Consider the following 19942-nt stretch of genomic DNA (forward strand, 5'->3'; position numbering starts at 1 on the left):
CAGATCCCCTGGAACTGGAGTGGCAGATGATTGTGAGCTACCACGTGATGCTGGGAAATGAAATGAGGACAACAGGTGCTCTTGAACTCTGAGCATCTCGCCAACCTCAATATGATTTTTTTTTACTAACAATTCTTTAAATACAAAATTACCTTTTGATTATTTAAGATGTAAAGAATTAAAAAAAAATTTATACCAAATTCTCATAGTCAAGTTAATTTTGGTACCAGTTTACACCAAAGCAATTCACACACACACACAAGAAAAAAAGAGCTGACCTTAACAAAACCTCTGTCTGACCAACATTTTAGAGTAAAAATTCCCAATAAATATTAAGATTTATTGCCCCAGGACTCTAGCATTGACCTCAGTCTCAATTTGGTCAATATTTATTTCTCTGATCAATAAGTCCTGATGGTAGCTGAAACTTAAGTCAATAGCTACTTGTTGACTCAAACATACCTTAATGGGCAATTTAGATAATAACTTAGAAACACACACACACACACACACACACACACACACACACACACACACACACTGTAAAAGGGTGCATCCTGGATAGGTTCTAGGCTACAGCACCCCACAGTCCTTCATTCTAGAAACTAATGTACCCTCTCCTTTGAGAAGAAGGCCTAAGAACCTCCATTCACTTATTGATCACCTACTGTATACCAGCTTCTCTTCTAGGTGTTTTATGGTTCCTGTCACTTGTCTCGACTATAGGGTCCACCAGGTGACATGTATTAATCTCAGTGTTTGCAACACTCAAGTGATAAGGAGGTTGAATTATTTTTTTAATGTCCCTAAGACAACATGATCATTTACAAGAAATGCATATTTTAGAGATTAAGGGTGGTTGGAAAGTTTTTGCTGCTGTTTTTGTAAATGATAAAGAAACAAGAAAGAAAGCTAGGGAGAGGCATTTTAAAATCAAGGCATCAAAACTGCTCTCCCCATCCCTTATTTAAACAATACCAAATGCAGCAATCTGTTTCTGAAGTCTGTTAGTTAGGGTTGAGACCCCCATAACAGTGGTACTGCCTGGTGGTCCTGATGGTGCAGTCGGCCCAGTAAGTCTTCATGGTTGCAAAGAGTCTTTATTCTAACATCAGCTGTCCTTCATCTTCTGGAGAGTGAGAGAACACACTCAGAAAAGTTTGTCCCGGAGATGGAATTCAGAGGCTAAGCACTTAAATAGCAGGCTTAGGCTCACTACCACTATAACAGATTAGAAAGCAAAAATAAACAAACAAAAAAACAAAAAGCCTCTGGGCCCTCAGAACACTCTGGAAACAGAGGCACATGTTTGTTTTTGTAAATTGGGTCATGGACTCCAAAAGTCACTGAACCCTCTGGGGACTCCTGGTGTCCTCACCCAAGTCAAATTCTCCCATGACATTGCCTTGGGAGCCTGTGACTTCCCACACTTCCAGGAAACATCCTGACACCCTCCTCACTTCAGGAGAATGAGAGAGCTCCCCGGTGCATCTGATTGTTTTTTAAAATTGCACTGGGCCAATTTATTGACTTAGAGGCTGGGGGAAGAAAATACAGTGTCTGATGTGGAAGCCAACCCGAGTTTAAAGGGGTGAAAGCATCAGTTAAGGGGGTGATGTTAGTAGCACCCAAAATTAATGAGAAAGTGAGAATCATTCTTAGGGTTGAACGGGTTTGCTGTCCACTGTGCCCCAGTCAGCATCCTGCCCTGCTCTACAGCATTCCCATGAGACCCTCCTCTCTGTAATTAAGCCCCATGTGACAGGGTTGCTGAAGGGTCAGGGCACCCCTATTGTCCAAAAAGAAAATGTGTACTTGTGAGCAAGAGGCTGAAGACAGAAAAATCAGGAACACTGTGGGCTTAATTACCATGTTTCCCAGTGGGTCTCATGGAGCCTGTCTTATTCCCTCCGATCCATCCACTGCATTGCTGCCTGGGGGCTTTCTTAAAACTGCTCCAACCCTAGCATTTCCCTGACTAGAATATTCCAATGGCTCCCCTTTGCCTCTGGCATAAAGCATGGCTTCCTGCGAGTGGGAGGGAAGAGGCCCATCATCATCTGTCACTGCCTCCTAGGTCCTGTCCCACCCACTCCTGCCCCAGAAACATGAGACGGTTTGTGGTCCTGCATCTGTTGCCCGCCCTCCTCTTGCCTCCACAGAGGTACTGTTTGATCCCCACAAGGCTTCTCCTTGAGGTCTCCTGCTCTCAGCTCCCACTCCTCCACAAATCTGTCACCCACAATTTTAATTTGGGCCCTTACTGAATATATTTGGCAGGCTTGCTACATTTAACACCACGCCTCTGGGTCCTTCATCCATGTTGTAACCCATGTTAGAATTGCCTTTCTTCCTAAGACAGAACTACATGCCATTGCATGGATGTGTCATGTAACATTTTGTGTACACATTCTGCTACAGTGCACACTGAGTTGACACCCACACCCCTTTACAACTATTTTGAACACTATACATATGGGCATAAACTCATCTATCTAGGACTCTCCTCTCAATTCCGTGAAGTATGAACACGGAAGTAAATTTGCCACATTGAATGATAAATCTCTGCATGCTGGGGGGCACCGCATTTTGTGCCAAATCAGCTGAAACATTTTACACATCCTCCAACACTGCACAAGGACTGATTTCCCCACATCCCCATCTTTTCTTTCCTCCTTTGCCTGGTCCTTCTCCCCCTCACCTCCCTTTCCCTCTTTCCATTCTTCTCCCTTCCTTTTCCTCCAGTTTTTTCTTCCTCCAAATCCCTCTTCTCCCTTTTTAATAGTGGGGCCCTAATGTGTATAAAATAGTATTCCACGGTGCTTTTAAAGTTCCTGTTTCCATGATGACAAGTGATATTGAACATCTTTTCATGGTCTTATTGGCTACTTTTGTCTTCTTTGAAGAAATACGGAAGCTCTTAGTTCACTTTTTAAATTGAGCTAGGAGTGTGTGTGTGCTCTCTGGCACATTGGGAGGTTCTTTATATAGCCCGAGCACTAAACATGTACTATCTAGATTATTTGGCAGTGGTTTTAACCATTCCAAAGTCTTCAGTAAACTCCCTCCTCTCAAGGAAACCCAAAGATCGGAAAGCTCAGTGGTCAGAAAAGTCCTTTATTCCACCAGAGTCAGAAGGACCTGTGCAAGGAGTCTGCTTCTCTGTGCCTGATTGAAAACCATGGACTGATCAGCTGAGGCCAGGGCCCTTGTGCTGTTCTGTTTACATAGCCCCTTCCTCCAGCCGCCTTTTACCACCCAGAACATATTGCCAAGGCCAAAAACAACGTTTCCTCTGCTCAGTAGTAAGAAAAGGCTCCGAGGCTCATTAGGCACCACTGATAGAATTCTGAGAGGAGTTTAATAATATTCCAGATCCCAACAAAATTATTTCCAGAGGACATGCTTTTCAGGTTTCTTGAAAGATGTTTATAATAAGCCAGAGAATTTCTCTTGTTGTCGTTAATGTGCTAGAACTGGTTTCAGCTAAATTTTACATGAAAAGGATATATTAACCTGCATAAAATATGTTCATAATCTCAATTTAAAATTAAAAAGAAGGAAAAAAACCCACAACCACATGTACAATATATTGCCCCAAGTAAAAGCCTTGGGAAAAAAACAAAAACTTTGCTTGTACCATGCTAGTACCATTTTTGCAGAGATAAAATTCTATGCCCCCCTTGGTGCACGTACATACCCCATTATTGTCACAGGGAGTTATGTATGTTGACTGGAGGGAAAATCCATGCTGAAGTGTTTGAAGGGGATGAGAGTGGGGGAAACAGAAGTCATTTGGTTTCGTGGGCCTCTCCTCCAGAGAGAGCAGGCACCGGGGCTTCCAGAAACCGGAAGTGATCAAGAGCAAGTGGAAATGAGAGCATCCTGTGCTTAGGGAGTCTGTTCACTGGGGCTGCCATTCCACGAAGGCCACACAGTTTGTGTAAGAGCATTGAGGCTCATGGCTGTATCCATACACACCTGCCAAGTCAGGTGCCTTGCTAATGTTTGAGACGCCAGTAGCAGTAGGTTAAGGCGTTGACAATTTGTGTGCTGTGTGTATGTGTGTGTGGGTGACTAATGGAAACTTTTAAGACAAGGCAGTGTACTAAGGACTCATTGGGAACCTCACTGGAGTTGGGGAGGGGGGTGGAGACTGTGAGTTCCACTGTAGAAGTGTCACAGATGGAGGCCGCCTCTCAGTTGTGAAGGCTGATGAGACTCTGGCTCTAAAGGAAGGTGAGCTTCTTTATCTGCTGCACAGCAGGTTCATTCAGATCACTCTTTCAGCTCCAGTGCCCACTGAACACTGACAGGCAGTGTGCAAGGTGCTGGGCAGGGCAGAGCCTGAGCCATCTGGCAAAGGTGATGAGCCAGCCTGCAGAAGGGTCCAGGTGGGAAGCAGGCCTGGATGGCCAGCAGGTCCTACCCCATAGATGACCTCTCCTGGTGTCTAGTCCTACTACATCCAGGAGTCAAGCTGGGCCACACTCTGGGCAGTCTGTCCCCTGAGGCTGCAGAGACTGTCCCTCCCTGAAGAGCCATGGCTTGCTTTCCATCTCAGCCTAGCTGATTTGCTGCCTTTATTGGGCACTTCATTTCTGAGATCATTGCACTGCTGGGAAATTTTTTTTTTAAAAAAAAACTTTTTTGCTCTATTTTGGTTTTGTAATCTTGTGGAACAATATCATTTCTGCTCACATTTGATATTTTTAAGCCTATTTCATTTAAAAGCTCGGTTTTGAACAGAGTATTTCAGAGTTGTTATTAAAAGACTTCTTCAATCTCAGATGGAGAATACTGGAAATGAAGTGCCATTTTGGAAAGAAAGAATACAAACCATCAACATATGTAAAACATGCATCCAAAGTGTCAGGAAGAAAATCTCTGTGATTTTCTGAGCTCACAAGCAAACAATGATGCATTTGAGGGCTCCTTTTTCTCTGACTATATTAAATTATAATTTATTATTATACATGTCTAGAGATAAATTTAATTTTCTCCCTCACCCCCAGGGCTGAGGACTGAACCCAGGGGCCTGTGTTTATAAGGCAAGCTTGGACTCTATGGATGGGTTAAATTCTCAACTCCTAAATTGATAAATCATCAATAAACATGGATGATGGCCGAAAGCCAGTTGTATATAGCTTTAGAACTTTCTGCTTGGAGTGTGCATGAAGATGAAGAATGTGAATTATTAATGTAGTCTATGTGTACTCACTGCCCACATTATATATTCTAGTGTAAATTTTACAAATTATCAGGCATCCTCACTGCTATTTTAGATTTGATCTTAATACTTAGCTTGTGCTCTGTACACCATGACAATGGCCTGATACTACTGTGATGGTGGTGTCTATAATGATGGCAGCAATGGTGATAATAGTAATAGTAATGGCAGTAGTGATGATAAAATGGAGATGAAGGTAATGGTGTTGGTGGTAATGGTGAGGATAGTGGTGGTGGTACTAGTGATGATGGTGGTGGTAGTGATGGTGATTATGATGGTGATAGTGGTGATGATGGTGGTGGTGGTGGTGATAATGATAGTGGTGTACTGGTGATGATGGTGGTGGAGATAGTGGTGATGATGGTGGTGATGGTGGTGATGATGGTGGTGGTGGTGATGACGATGATGATGATTAGAATGATGATATTTCAGTGGCTCTTTCCATGCTTAGACCCTATTCTAATACTTATCAATAAGGAGACACATTTAATTCTGGAACAACCCCCCCCCCTACTGTCTCCATTTCACGAATAGGACAAGGTAGTGACCTGTTCCAACAAGGTGCTTGGTGATTAAGTCCCTATTCCCTCACTATGAACCCAGTCTTCCTATCAAAAGCATGGTTGGTTCTAGGCCATTATTTTTTTGCCTTGATATCACTGGGTAGGTAGGATTATTATGGCAATTCAAAATTTCCACATGTTAAAATAGAAAATGAAGTTCCTTTCTCTGTCATGGCCTCTGTTATATACTTATAAGTGTTGTCTATGAATACACAAAAGCCTGTCCCTATCTTTGTTTATATCTCTAAAACTCAATATGACTTCCTAACCATTGTTGGAGTTCATGACTATAGGATAGGATGGCTCTACTTTTGAGTGTCAAGTTTCCTGCAAATGGGGGTGTTTCTTGCACAGTGACCCTGAACTGAAGTGTTCCTCATTGCCACCATGCCAGTACATCTCTCCCATCATTCACAGAATTCCACTCTGCCCCAGTCAGTCTCCCTCCCAACTCTTGGCCATATACATAGAGAGGTTGGGTGCATTTCCCACAGCCATAAGGCTTATGAAGAGCAGGGTTCTTGTTCTCAGAGGAAAACTCTTGAGCACCACCACAGAGACCCTTGTGTAATCCAATGTGTGAGGCCATATGAGGATAGGAATAAAAATGGTAGGTTCTTCTCAGGTTACACTCATGGTTGAAGCAGATAAGCAGCCACTCTCTTTTCCTAAGCAAAAGCATTGTCGAGAATAGTACTGCCTGTAGAAACACTTTGGCAGCTGGGGATTCATGCATCCCTTCTTCATGTGGGAAAGAAGATGAATGATTGCATCAGCTTATGGAGCAGTCACTGTGCAGCCAGGAGAAGTTTCAAGTATGGGAGCCTCACTGCAACCATTATCTACAATCTTGTTCCTGTTTGCAAAATGTAGCTTGTAAAATCTAGAGGCATCCCCCTGTCAAGTTGCAAAATCTTGAAACTGTAAGGTTTGTCCTTGATCTTCCTGTGCTAGCTTCAACATGTTACATACATAGATATTGATTTGTGGCTGCCCCAAGAGTTGTTAGTCTGGGCATGTGGTTTTCCATCATACTGAACATACACTGAGCATGTTCTTTAACACATGTCCTTTGAACTCTTTGAACTTAAGAGCTTATGTGAATTTGCTTGGCTGGGGACTTTCTGGCAAGCTCATCCAGTCCATGGTATCAACTAACTTCAATAAATGAAAGCTTTGTCTCCACTTCTTTTCTGAGTTCAGACTTTCCTGTCTCCTGTAGTCCTAGAGCACATTGGACTGCTGGCCATCAGACCCTATGTGAGTACACAGAGATTAGAAATTGATGTGAGAACCACAGATATGACCCCCCCCCAGGCCGAAGCAAAAGCAAAGGGTGCTCTGTACCATGGACTTTTAGGTCCCTTGAATCTCTGGACTTTGACTTAGATCATCAATATGTTCTTTGGTGAGCATTCATAGCTCCATACTGGCTTTAGGGATGCAAACGATTCAAGGTCTTTAGGTTACTGGTCTTCCTGGACCTCTGGACCTCTGGCCCCAGCAGCATAAGTTGTCTTAGAGGCTTCTAGCATACACTTTTCCTGCAGCAGAGTTCCTGGTAGATTAATGACCTCTGCTCTAAAGAGTGGTGAATTGACCTGGTGATTGACTTATAGTCAGTCATTAACTTCTCTAAGTCTTCCCATTTGCTTGCCAGTATCCAGCAGCTATTTCCTACTCAAGCTGGTCAAAGCAGAGCCTTGTAGCCTCCATCCACCCCATACTGGTCAGAGATGTACCTGTTCCTATTCCAGAAGCCTGATGCCTGTGTGAGAATAGGGGGTTAAGAGCCTGAAGGCTTTTTATCAGAACTCTTCCCCGTTCCTTTATCACCTCCTCTCAATGATGGCAGTTCTGTGTGGCCTTGGATCCTCCATCTCTTCACACCAAGCCTGCCATCTGATGAGGATGAGGCAGGCCACACCCTTTATCCTCAGAACCTTCAGTTGCAGCTCGCACTGCCTGTGAGTCTGTAACCATGCAGTTTTAGCTAATGATCTTTCATTCCTTTCCCCATTGGTGTCTGATGCCTGTATTTTAGGGTTTCTGTTGCTATGAAGAGACACTCTGACCATAGCTACTCTTATAAAAGAGTTTAACTGGGGATCACTTGTGGTTCGGAGGTTTAGTCTATTATCAGCATGGTGGGAAGCGAAGCAGTATGCAGCCAGTGCTGGAGAAGAAACTGAGAGTTCTACATCCTGACCCACAGGTAACAGGAATCAACTGTGTGTCATACTGAGTGTAGCTTTGAGCATAGGAAACCTTGAAGCCCAACACCTCCACACACACAGTGACACACTTCTTCCAACATGGCCATACCTCCTGATAGTGCCACTCTGTTTGGGGGCCATTTTCTTTCAAACCACCACAGGCTACTTTTAGGGATACGGACTGCTGTCCAACTGTCTGGGTCACCTAGATCTGAAGCTTGTACTTCCACCCCTGTGCACTATCTTGACTTGAAATGCTATACTGTTCATGTGCTTTTCCAAGGGACCAGCTCCCAGATAGGATGGGTGGCTCTGACTCCCGCATGTGTATCTGGTACCATAAAACAGGTTTCTGCAATTTTGTTTGTTTGGTTGGTTGGCTTTGCTACTGGGTGGTGCATGCTGCCCTCCAATTCATCACTCTCCTTCCACTTCTCAAGTGCTAGGTGGTAGGCATGTTACCACTCCCTGCAGCTTCCTGACTTTTAAAAGCTATCTGTTCATCGGTGATGAGTGTGACCATTGGCCCCACCTCACAGGACAGAGGTGAGGGATGAATGGGAGGGTGAAAGTTAGTTGTCAATGAGCTGAGTTCTCTTCTCAAAAAGACCAAGTCTCAGGCACCACACTGAGCCACTCTGGGTTGGTTATCATTTCTGTCTTAGAAAAGTATTTCTTTTGTTGATTTTCCTCCTTGGTTTTTATTTAACATCACACCAGAAAACTCTAGATCCTCTTTTCAGAAATATCAATATAGATGATTGGAAGGGACCCATGCAACTCAACAATGCCAAGTTCATCTCCAAGGCATGTTGGCATCAGTATGATGGATGGGCCTAAGGCATACTTTTCCCTCCTGAGTGTGGATGTTCAGAGACTCTCCAGGCTTTGCTCAGGGAGAGCAGAATGTGCTAAACACTCAGCTTCAGCATCCTTACCGACCATGGTTGGGTGAGCAGGGGCTTCAGGGCAACTTCATTTTTACCAGTTCCTTCTCTGTTGAATAAAAAATGAGCACTTATCTTGAAGGGAGAAGAGGAAGTCTGCCCCTGACAATTCTCATGGTCTCTTGGGGAAATGGATTCCTGATACTGCAACTCTGTAGAACTGCAGCCCGGGCTGGAGCTCTAAGGTGACGTGAGTGCAAAACTCCCATGTCCTGGGTATTGATCTGTTGCTGTGATAATGGTATTACCCTCACTGAACTCTTCACATTGGCAATGGGCAGCTACTAAAATTGCATTTCTCGCTTATTCCTGCAAATTTAATTCAACATGCACAACCAGCTGCAATCTTTACAAGAAAGTATTGTTTTGCAGGAGTCTGCATAAGAGATCATTAAATCCCTGCTCACCCAGGAAGGGTAACTTTCAGTTGACTCAATGGAAATACGTGCACAAGATGCAATCCTCAGAAAGTGCCCATTAGGAGCTTGAAGTATGTGTTGGAAAGAGATGCATAACTCCCGGATCTCTTGAGGTCAGTTTTCCTGGTGTCAGCAGACTCAAGCCATTCCTTCCCCATGGGTGTACTTTCCATAACCATCACCCTAAACTGGGGCAGAGAAAGGCTTAAATTAGAGCCGAGAGAGGCAGCCTAAGCTGGTATCTGTGGTCTCAGCACCTCTCTATTGGTGAAGCAGAAGGATGAGGCTAGGCAGGCCATCTGAAGCTCTGAACTTCTCATTCACTCTTCTACCAAGAACGCAAAGACTCCCTGCAGCATCCAAGCTGTAGCCTGTGTGATCACAGGAAGTCATGCTGTGTGTGAGAATTCAACCTGGCTCCATGGCCATCAATGACAAGTTGAGTTTAAGTCTAGGGTTAGTGGATTTCCCCAAGGATGGGGGATTACTGTACCCCTGACACTTACTAAAATGAGTAAAGAAAACAATAGCCGACATTAAGGAAATGGAGCTGTTGAGGCTCACACTTCTTGGTGGAGGACAAATGGTACACCTTCCGGAAGTCTGATGATTTCTTAAGAGCTAAACACACATTTTCCATATGACCTAGTTGTTCCACTTGGAGTATTTGCTCTAGAGAAACAGAAACACCCACAAAAGCCTGTCAATGTGTGTTTGTAATGATACCGGCTATGGCCCAGTCATGTGGACCCTTGGCTGGTTTGGGGTTGTTCTGAGACCCTAGACCAGGCACTGTCTTCACCTCCCTCTGCTGTTCTGAACACACTGGCCTCAATTTTCATTCGTGCTGCCTTGGCAGCTCCAGTTCCATTTCTGTAAGATTTCTCTGCCGTTGACTCAGCATGTCCCAGACCTCAGGCCAGGCTCTTCCTGAAAGGCAAGATCTCTCCACATCCTCTGCTGCTTCCTGTATCCTCAGCACAAGGGGAAGAGAGACAACAACAACCAAAATTGGCCTTGTGGAGCTGTGGGTGGCAGGGACACATGGGGACTGGGCAGAAGACACCTAACAGTGAGCCCGCCTCCTCTCCCAGAGCCTTTGTGTTCAGTCAGAAGGGTGAAAATGATTTAGGGTTCACCCTAAGGCTGGGAGCGTGTGCTGGAGGCCATGCTCCTTATTCAGGTGGGAGCAGCTCATCTCTGTTGCTACTGTCACTGACTCTGCCCTCACGATGGAGCCTACCACCCCTATCCCAGGAAGCACACAGATGTCTAAGTCCCTATCGTCTCTTCCCAGTAGCTGGCAGTGCACATTGGCTGCCCACCATGTAGGTGGATTCACTGCATCTCAGAGTTAAGGCCAAGATGTAGAGGGCAGGACGGCAGGGAGGCATGTGTCTGGGAGGACTGCATGAGGGGGTGCTAGAACCTTCCATTTCCAGCTTACTTCCTCACTGAATAACACCAGACATCAGCCTCTTGCTTCCCTTACCCCTGATGTTGGCATGACCTAGTGTGTTTCATCCATGGGAAGGCAATTCATCTCTTCTTTCTCCAAACAAAGCATTTTCTCTTCATCTATACTGTGACCAATAGACTAGTATGCTGAGGATGCCACAATTAAATTCCACAACCTAAGTAACTTATACACCAGAGATATTTTCCAAACAAGGTTTCAAGCCCAAGATCAACATGGCAGTTTGCCCAACTTCCCCTGATTCCTCTCTCCTTAGCTTATAGATGTCTTCATGGTGCCATCCCTCTAAGTGGTCTGTATCCCAATGCTTGCTGTAAAGAAATAGTAACATTGGATCAGCATTTGCTCTACCAACCTCATCTTAAACCGATGATTACTTTACCCCCTCTCCAAATGCAGTCACATTCTGAGTTACTGGGGAATAAACAACACAGGAGTTTGTCAGTGGGGCATAATTCAGCTTATAACTAATTTCCCAGACTCTTACCCCATCAAAAAGAAAAATCCTGGATTATATGGCCCACTCTGATCGTGTTGATGTGTAAAGGATTCAAAGTGTACAAAGGTAGAAGACATTTAGCTGACCAGATGGGAAGGGATGATGCCAGAATGTGGACTTACTGGGCACACATGTATTTAGCACCTTACATGGAGCAGAAACTGTCAGAGTACTCACACGCATCTCATTTACACACTCACACCTGACTATTTAGCTAGTTACTATTGTTCCTGAGCATTGTTGGGAGAACTGCCCAAAGTCAAGTAGCTGGCACTTGAACCTTGTCCAAATTCCTCTTGCCCCTAGGCTCTTCAGGCAGGTGAGGACCGTGCTAAAGTTCTCCTCTCCTCCCCATGCACATGACTGCAATGATACAGGCAAGAGGAATTTGTTCCCTTAAATGTACTAATGTCTCATTGCATCTTCTCTGTCACCTACTGACTAGGGAACCTCCCTCCAACTGTAGGAAGACTCCCATCCTTCCTAGTAAGAAATGCATGACTGTAGGAAGGCTCCCATCCTTCCTAATAAGAAATGTATGAAAAGGAGATCAAAGGTGACAAAGGACCAAAGGGTTGAGGGTGTATGAGATTCAGGCAGCTGCCCGCAGATGGCAGATCCTGTGTCTTGTAGGCTCAACCAGTTACAGGCTGATGATACTTGGGGGAATTGCAACCGTACCGAACTTGGACAGACTTTTCTCTTTTACTTTTTATTATTACCCAAATGAACTCAGTGTAGCAATGATATGCAGAGAATTTTCCATTATGCCTCATAGTATAATTCATTTAGAAATCACTTAAACTGTACACAAGCACGTGTATGCACATGTGAACATGGGTACGTCTATGTAAGAACATGACACTTCTATACAAAGGTCTTGGGCATTGGAGGACTTTGGTATCTATGCAGCTCTTGGAACCAATCCCTTGTGGATTTTAAGGGCTGGACATACAGCGGCTCTGAGGAATAACAGGGAGATCAGACCAAGCATTTCTGTTGCCTGGGTAAAAGGCAGAGTGCCCTGAAGATATGCTGCTGACCAGTTTAGACATTCCACCGTCTGCTTTCAGGAAATTCAGCATCTGTGTGTAGCAGACAGCTTGGTCAGAGGCTGTGAGTTTGGAAGTTCCTGTTAATGCTCTCAGGGCAGCCTAAGGCTGTAAGAGGGTTTGCAAATAGTGGTTAGTGTGACTGAATCTTTGCAGCCTGTGTATCACCACCCCTCTGATTCCTTAGGGGAATGCTTCTAGGACCCCCCCCACATAAACCAAAGACAAATCCCCTGTATAAAATTATGCATATCTGCATCACAAAGTAGCTCTGTATATCCTCCTGTATACCTGAGGTCATCCCTAAATTGCTTACCATACTAAATATAATGCAAATGCTGTATAAATAGTCAACGTGTTGTATTGTTTTAGGGAACGGTGGGAAGAAAGTTCACATGCTTAGGACAGATGCAGCTTTTCCTCCAGACATTTCCAACCCACAGTTGTTTGCAGGACTCACAGATACAGAAGACTAACTGTGATCCCATCGTCCAGCATCCAGAGTATCACACACAGGCCTGAAGAGTGCTGTTTTGAGAACTGGTGGCCTGTAGAGAACTCAGAGTGCCTCCTGGTCCATCCTCAGGACTTCTGTCTAAGCCTGGAATTGCTGTAGACACTGGGAATGGTGTCTTAACTGAGCTCAGTTGGGTTTGTCTAGCCAATGAGAGTACCTGAACTATAGCACTCGAGGCCTTGCCACAGGTCCCTCGCCTGGTTCTGTCCCATGGCAAGTTCTTGCCACCTGGGATGGTGACATCACACTCTGTTCCTGGCTCCTGGCTTTACTATGTACTCTGGTCTTTCTTACCTAGTCTTCCTGAGAAGGCAGAAACCATCTCTAAGCTATTTTTTACATAGTGCTAAGCTCTACTGAGGCATCGATGTAAACAAAGGCGGGTTGGTGAAAACCAGCGGGAAAGACACAGTTGCTCATGTTCCTTGGCTGCTAGGACTCTATTTCCAGTTGATCAAGCTGGGGAGTGTAGTTAAGCACATGTTTGATGGTGCCAGCCAACTGTGCCTGCCAGAAAAACAATAGGTTCTTTAAAGGTGCCAAGCACTGATATTATGCATCTTCTGTTGTAAACTGTATACACTTCACACCCCTGAGCCTCCCGTGTGCTGCCTCATATCTTCAATCAAATTATTACACTCCAGAAATATGCATAAGGGAAATGATTGTACACATTTTTATGGTAGGTTGCTGCTTGTAGCAGTAATTGAAGTACCTTTTCCACTTATGAAAGTACTAATTTTATTTGTTTTTATTGCTTTTCTAGATGCAATTATTTATTTAGTGTGCTTTGGCTTTATTAAATTATGCTTACTATAGGAACATCATAAAAATGTATGAAAACAACAGATCAGCCAAGCCAGCCTGGTGACCTGTATTGAGAAAGCTGGTGTTATTTTTCATATCCAAGCATAATGAAATAACTTAAGAATAAGCAGATAATCTACGCTAGAAAACAATACAGTTTCAAAGTAATGCAATAAAACAACTGGACAATATGATTTCATAAACCTGGGTTCTAAAATTTACATGAGTTGGGTTTTGAGTACTTATTGGAAGACACGTGGTGTTCCTAAATGGAATCATTACAATGTGAAATGTAATTAAAGCTAAAGGCGAGCGTGTACATGGGGCTTTGTTGGCCAGTAAGATGTGGACGACTAAGAAGCAATGTAAAGACTTTTGGTGTTCAAAGGCAAACAGAGACTCCATCTCTACAAATGTGCTTAACATTGAACTTGAAAACTGGCTAGACCCTTGTGCACATCCTTGGAAGTTGCCTAGGCCGGCTGTGCTGGCATTAAGTCCTTTGTCTACCCGTTTGGCCCCTTGTTTCCAATCATCTCAGCATTTGTCTCAAAAGAACAAAACTCTCTGCTTTGACATTCCATTTGAGAAGCTTACATTTGATTCGACAGTTTCTTTGTCCTGGACTTCCCTAAGATAAAAAGATAGAGGCATATAGTTTTTGTTTGTTTTTAAAGAATGTGATTCAAAACAACAACAAAACAAAAACTGAAAACCTAAACTTCAAGTCTTATATGTGAATTAGAAGCACAGAGTTGCCGAAATGAGAATGTTAATATGACTCTAAATTTGTGGTCACTTTTACTTATCTAATTACAAATATAAATTAATCAGTGCATTGGGTAAATAGATTGCCTACTGTAACATCTAAAAGGTACTAAGGAAAGAATACAAAATAAAGAATGAGTCTTCCCAACCACCCAGTTTCCACCCCTTGAAGCCATGGCTATTGGATTCTCCAGTTGCTAATTTCCAAGGGTAACATGTGCAGACGTTTGCCAATATGCATGTATGCACAAATATTTTCATAAACAACACTGAATACAGACCATGTAAACCTCCATAAGTTTTGAGTGATATTTGTGATACTGAGGGTCAAATCTCAGGCCTTGCACACACTTGGCAAACAGCATACAGCAGAGTTATAGCCCCAACCCAAGCTCCATAGTTGTTAAAGAGTACTCCATTGTATATTAGTTTGGGCAACTTAAAAGCATAAAAGCATTGGAAGCATAAAGAGAAAAAGTCACACGTAAGTGTGATTTAAAATTGTGACTTCCAATAATAGTGATTGTGTCAGCATGCACAAGCCCCATTCAAGCCAGACCAAATCCAAGCATGAAGAGAAGAAGTGAACATTAAGTCTCACCCCTAGCGGAGGAGCCATTGGCAACTGGCAGCAGCTGGGAGAGGGACAGTCAGTTTTCTTCAAGAACATTGCCACTTATAGTTTGACCATGCTTCAGCGAAAGGCCACACATCCAAGAATATATGTGCAGCACACATTGGACTGGGTGGAAACCACACACATACACAAAGGTGGATGGGTAGGGAGGAGGGGCACCTGGGAGGCGCTGAGGAGGAGTGAATGTGATAAAAACACATTGCAACATTGTATGAAGATGTCAAAAAAAAAAAAAAAAAAAAAAACCCAACAACAACAACAAAAACTAAAAGCAAGCAAAACTATCCATCTCTGTGGGTGAGCAAGGTTGTCTGTCTGTCTTCATTTGTGTAAAAGCTGTTGTCAGTCCTTTCCTGGGAGCCATAGGTCTTTGCCACCCCTGCTTTGTTTCCTTGTGGGTTGTTAGTGGATCTCTGTTAAACGAAGCCCCTTAGATATGAGCTACACACATCTTGTTCTTTTTTTATTATTATTATTATTGTTTTTGACTCTAGAGAATATTTTGCCATCTACAGAAAGACAACGCCCCATTTGTAAAGTTGTCTTACTCCTAAGCTGGTTTTCCTAAAAGTTCTGTATATGTTCTTCTAATAGTTTTAGTAGTTTACATATTTTAAACTTATTTGGAGTGATTTGAGGTGTGGTTTATTTAATTTTTCTCCCAAATATTCCAATAGCATTTATTGAAAGATGACCTCAGTTAGCTTCTGGAGTCTCTAGCCAGTTCCAGTGATAAGGATGTCTGTAGTGGGATATTTATTCACTTTGTCTCCTTCTGTGGCACTGACCACGCCCATTGGGGTGGGGCCAGGGAGGAGGGGAGGGGAGGGAGAGGCTTCTGCAGCCTGGGTGAAAATCCCGATCCCACTTCTGACACCAGATATCGCCGTTTACTAAGAATCAGGATAAACAATTAGGCCGAACAGATGTTTATTCAGGGAGAAATAACTCACAATGTAAACAGGTGAACACCAGCAGGTTCCTGCTTCCAAGAATGCCTCCGGAAGTTCTCCTGTCCCCGTGCTGCTTGCAAGAGAAGCAGTTTCCCCCACCCTCTTCAGACCTAGTAACCCAGGTCACTTCCATCCCTGGCTCCACCCCCAATGGGCGTGGTCAGTGCCACAGAAGGAGACAGTGACTATCCCACTACAGATGTCTATTCATCTGCCAACATTACCATATGTAAATTAGTTCAGTTGTATAGTTTTTAATACCACCAGACTTGGATTGCCAATTGTTTATTATCTTAACATCTCCTAATCATATTAAGAAATCGTGCAGCTGTATCGTGTATGTCTTTCAGAGATTGATTTTTGTCAACAGTGGTTTTTAAATGTTATTGAATGGCTTTCCAGCATCTATAGAGATAATGATGAGGTTTTTCTTTTGATCTTTTACTAGTGTAAATCATTTTAAAATGCTGAACCATGTTTGAGTTCAAAAATACAATCAACCTGACTATGATTACCTATCATTGATGTGTCTCTTCACCCTCGCGAATAAATCTGAATTAAAATGTGTATGAACACAGAGTTTGTTCTAACACCATCATGGTTTGCTTCCTTCTTGTCCTCTGATCAGTGTAATGACATGAAACGGTTTGACCTGCGTAGGAGCTTCCTTCAGAAATGCTCTGCCAACAGCTCTCCCAGTGCCGTCAGGAGGGAACCCTTCCTTTCTGGCCCTCTGAATTTAGCAAACTCAGACTGCCTACACTTAGCATTTATCATTTATATTTTTCTGGGACATTATCATTTTACCCCGTGTTTCAGCTTCCATCTTTAGTATGTTAAGCCAAGCAATCTTCTAACAGGGTAAAATTTCCTTCATTTATATTCTGTTACCTTTCTTGTTTCCTGTTTTATTCATTCATGCTTCCTTACATTTTTTTCTCTTTATAGTAATCATTTTTCCACCAATATGCACATTACTGGTACTTTCCCAGCACTTGATTTTAAATATTTTGGTTTGTCTTCTGGTTTTTGCTATTCTCTGGTTTTTTGTGCTTATTATTATTATGTTTCTTTTGCTTATTTTTTTCATCTCCTAACTTCCTGAATTTGATGTTTGACCCTCATCATGTTATTAAATAATGAATCACTTAATGGTCCATGACCACTGTTCCTCTATACTCTAGCATGTAGCAAGCAATACTTCCTTCATTACTATTTTCCAGATACTCTGAAGTTTTAGTGAAGTAATTACATCATTCACAAAATTTTCTGTTTGTTATTAATTGCCAAAGGCTTATTTCTTTTGGTCAGTGTTAGTACTCTGCTTTGCTTTTCAGAATTAGGTATTATCTGTGAGCTAGAATTCAATGGCTTTTGGGAGTACTTGATACCAACTTAAAAGATGGCAGTGTCTCTGAGCAGAGCATGGTGTTCTACATGGGGCAATGAACTGTATCTCTTTGTATTACTTGGTTATGCCTATGCATTTCTTTGTTTCTTTCTTTCTTTGTTTTTGCCTACATGTTTCCCTTATGCCCCTATAAATACTGTGAGGACATGTACTTGGTAAATGAATACCTGGCAGGTGGTGAGCCTGACCTGAAATTTGCTTTTGTTTTTCTATACAGCCAAAGATCGCTGAGGAAAACTTGACCTATGCCGAGCTGGAGCTGATCAAACCACCCCGCACTGCCAAAGGTGCCCCCAGCAGCACAGTGTACGCACAGATTCTCTTCGAGGAGAACCAGCTGTAGGGACACCTTTCCTCTGTCTCCCATGCTCCCACGTATTTATGATGCTCAGAAAGAAAGGCCCTATTTTTGTATTTTCACTTGTGCCTCCAGTGTAATGGGGAGCCCCTTCCCATGGTATTCTCATGTCTCCTAAGAGGTACATGCCTCCCAGGAAAGAGAGGACGCAGCCTTTGGCCATGTCTCCTCAGGCAAGAGGTCCCTGACCCAACTCTGAGGTACAAGGACTCTGCCCCCAAGAGCATCTGCTGAGCCAATCCTTATCACCTTCTTCTCTTTTCCTGAGTCTTAATTTGCTGAAAATCAAACTAAATCTTAATTTAGTCTGCCACCCTCACTATGTCTGAGACCCCAAGCACCCACTTTAAAGCCACAGGAAATGCCTATAGATGTCACAGAGAGAGGTGGCCTATATAGACTCTCTGGTTCTGAGGCTTGAATGTCATTGCTGGGACATGCAGAGCACAGCAAGCCCCTGAGGGTGACGGCAAGTAGCCTCTTATGATGGCATCCATTGTTTTGAATAGATGCTCTGAAGCTGGCCATGTAAGGGCAGAGGTTAAAGTCTGAGGTCTTGGGAAGTTCTGGTACTCCTCTTTAGACACATACTTCACTGAGACTGTTGGTCCACAAGGACACCATTGGAAAGTGCTTGTCCCCTTTGGCAGAATGGACCTGGAGTGACAGGAAAATATACTGTTCACTCTTTCCCAAAGACTCGAGTGTGATACCAGTGGGTACATCACATAAGTAGGTAAAGTGTGCCAGCTCCCACTTGGGGGTGGGAGGCAGGGGGAGAACAGACCCTCTCATTGTCCCCTCTACATAGACGTACAAGTATAAGCCATGTTGGAAAACTCTGCTTGGGGAAGACTCAACTCTTGGCAAGTGCTTTGTCCATCTCAGGTTTGGATGTGAACTGTGATGGTCTTGTGTGGATGTCAGGGACCTTGGGGCATAAGTCCATGGGGAAGTTTCTCTGTGGACCTAAACAATGTACAGAAATGTCGGACTTGATTTGAAGTAGATCCAATCTGGGAAAGTCATCTTGATATCCAGAGTGCTGTTCAGGATATTTCTTGATGTATGTGTACTCTAGTGGCCATTTACTACAGTCTATAAGCGTTGTTTGGCTATGTAATTTACCATGTATATATGATAAATTATCTATTTTAAACACAGCTGGGCTGTGAGTTGTGCCCTTTATATCACCGTGGAACTCACGTGAGTTTCTTACCCCTAATCACCTCAGACTTTCTATACATTTAAAAAGAATTTAACCCTTCCTAGGATTCTGGAAGGTTAAATGGGACAATGAGCATTGTGAGATTCTGCAGACTATAAGCCAGTACACAAATGATCTGTCCTGACAGCCATGCTAAAGCCACTGTGCATTTCTAAAACAAACAAAGCAACCAAACTTTTGTTTGCAGTGTTTGGGCTTTGCCCATGATCTAACGGGCCCTCTACCTCTAAGCTGAATTTCTAGGCCTGTAGCAGCTTTTAAACTTTTACCTGAAGTCTTAAAGCTGTAACGTTTTGCCAGGCAGTGATGGCTCATCCTTTTAAGCCCAGCACTTAGAGACAGAGGCAGGGGGATCTCTGTGAGTTTGAGGCCAGCCTAGTCTACAAGAGCTAGTTCCAGGACAGCTAGGGATACACAGAGAAACCCTATCTTTAAAAACAAAGAAAAGAAAAAAAAGAAAAGAGCTATACCATTCCCACAGACCCAAGTTTCCTTGTGAGTATTTCTTGGGTTTAGTGGAGAGAGGGATCTAAATGGAGCAGCTATTGGTTCCCTGCAAACACTGGTGTGGAAGTTGATCCTTCCTAATGACGCCTACATTTGTATGCCCTCTTCGTGCTTAAAGCATGACTTTTGAAGGAGGAAGACCATTTAGAATAATGTACCAGAATTTTCTAGTGCATCTGCTTTAGAAGAGGAAAACCACAACTCACATCACCGATCCCATGATTGCCATGATCCCAAAATTGCATTTTGTCACGACAGGGTTCTAGCAGGTGGATATATAGTCTTTTGAGGACACAAAATGATTTTCTAATTTGCACACAGAGCCATATAGGCAAACAGGGATACTGAGGTGG

At 43.3% G+C, this 19942-nt stretch overlaps 1 protein-coding gene across 1 annotated transcript in view; it reads left to right on the forward strand.

Annotated features, from left to right (window-relative positions):
* Vstm4 (V-set and transmembrane domain containing 4) overlaps window positions 1–19017 on the forward strand; it is an 83383-nt gene extending 64366 nt beyond the window's left edge. Inside the window, exon 8 of the mRNA XM_051202568.1 lies at window positions 17714–19017. Coding sequence (XP_051058525.1) covers window positions 17714–17839 — 126 coding nt within the window. The 3' untranslated portion in view covers window positions 17840–19017. The remainder of the gene's footprint in view (window positions 1–17713) is intronic.
* Window positions 19018–19942: the final 925 nt, after the last annotated feature.

Source organism: Phodopus roborovskii, unplaced genomic scaffold, assembly GCF_943737965.1.
Source record: "Phodopus roborovskii unplaced genomic scaffold, PHOROB, whole genome shotgun sequence".
Lineage (NCBI taxonomy): Eukaryota > Metazoa > Chordata > Mammalia > Rodentia > Cricetidae > Phodopus > Phodopus roborovskii.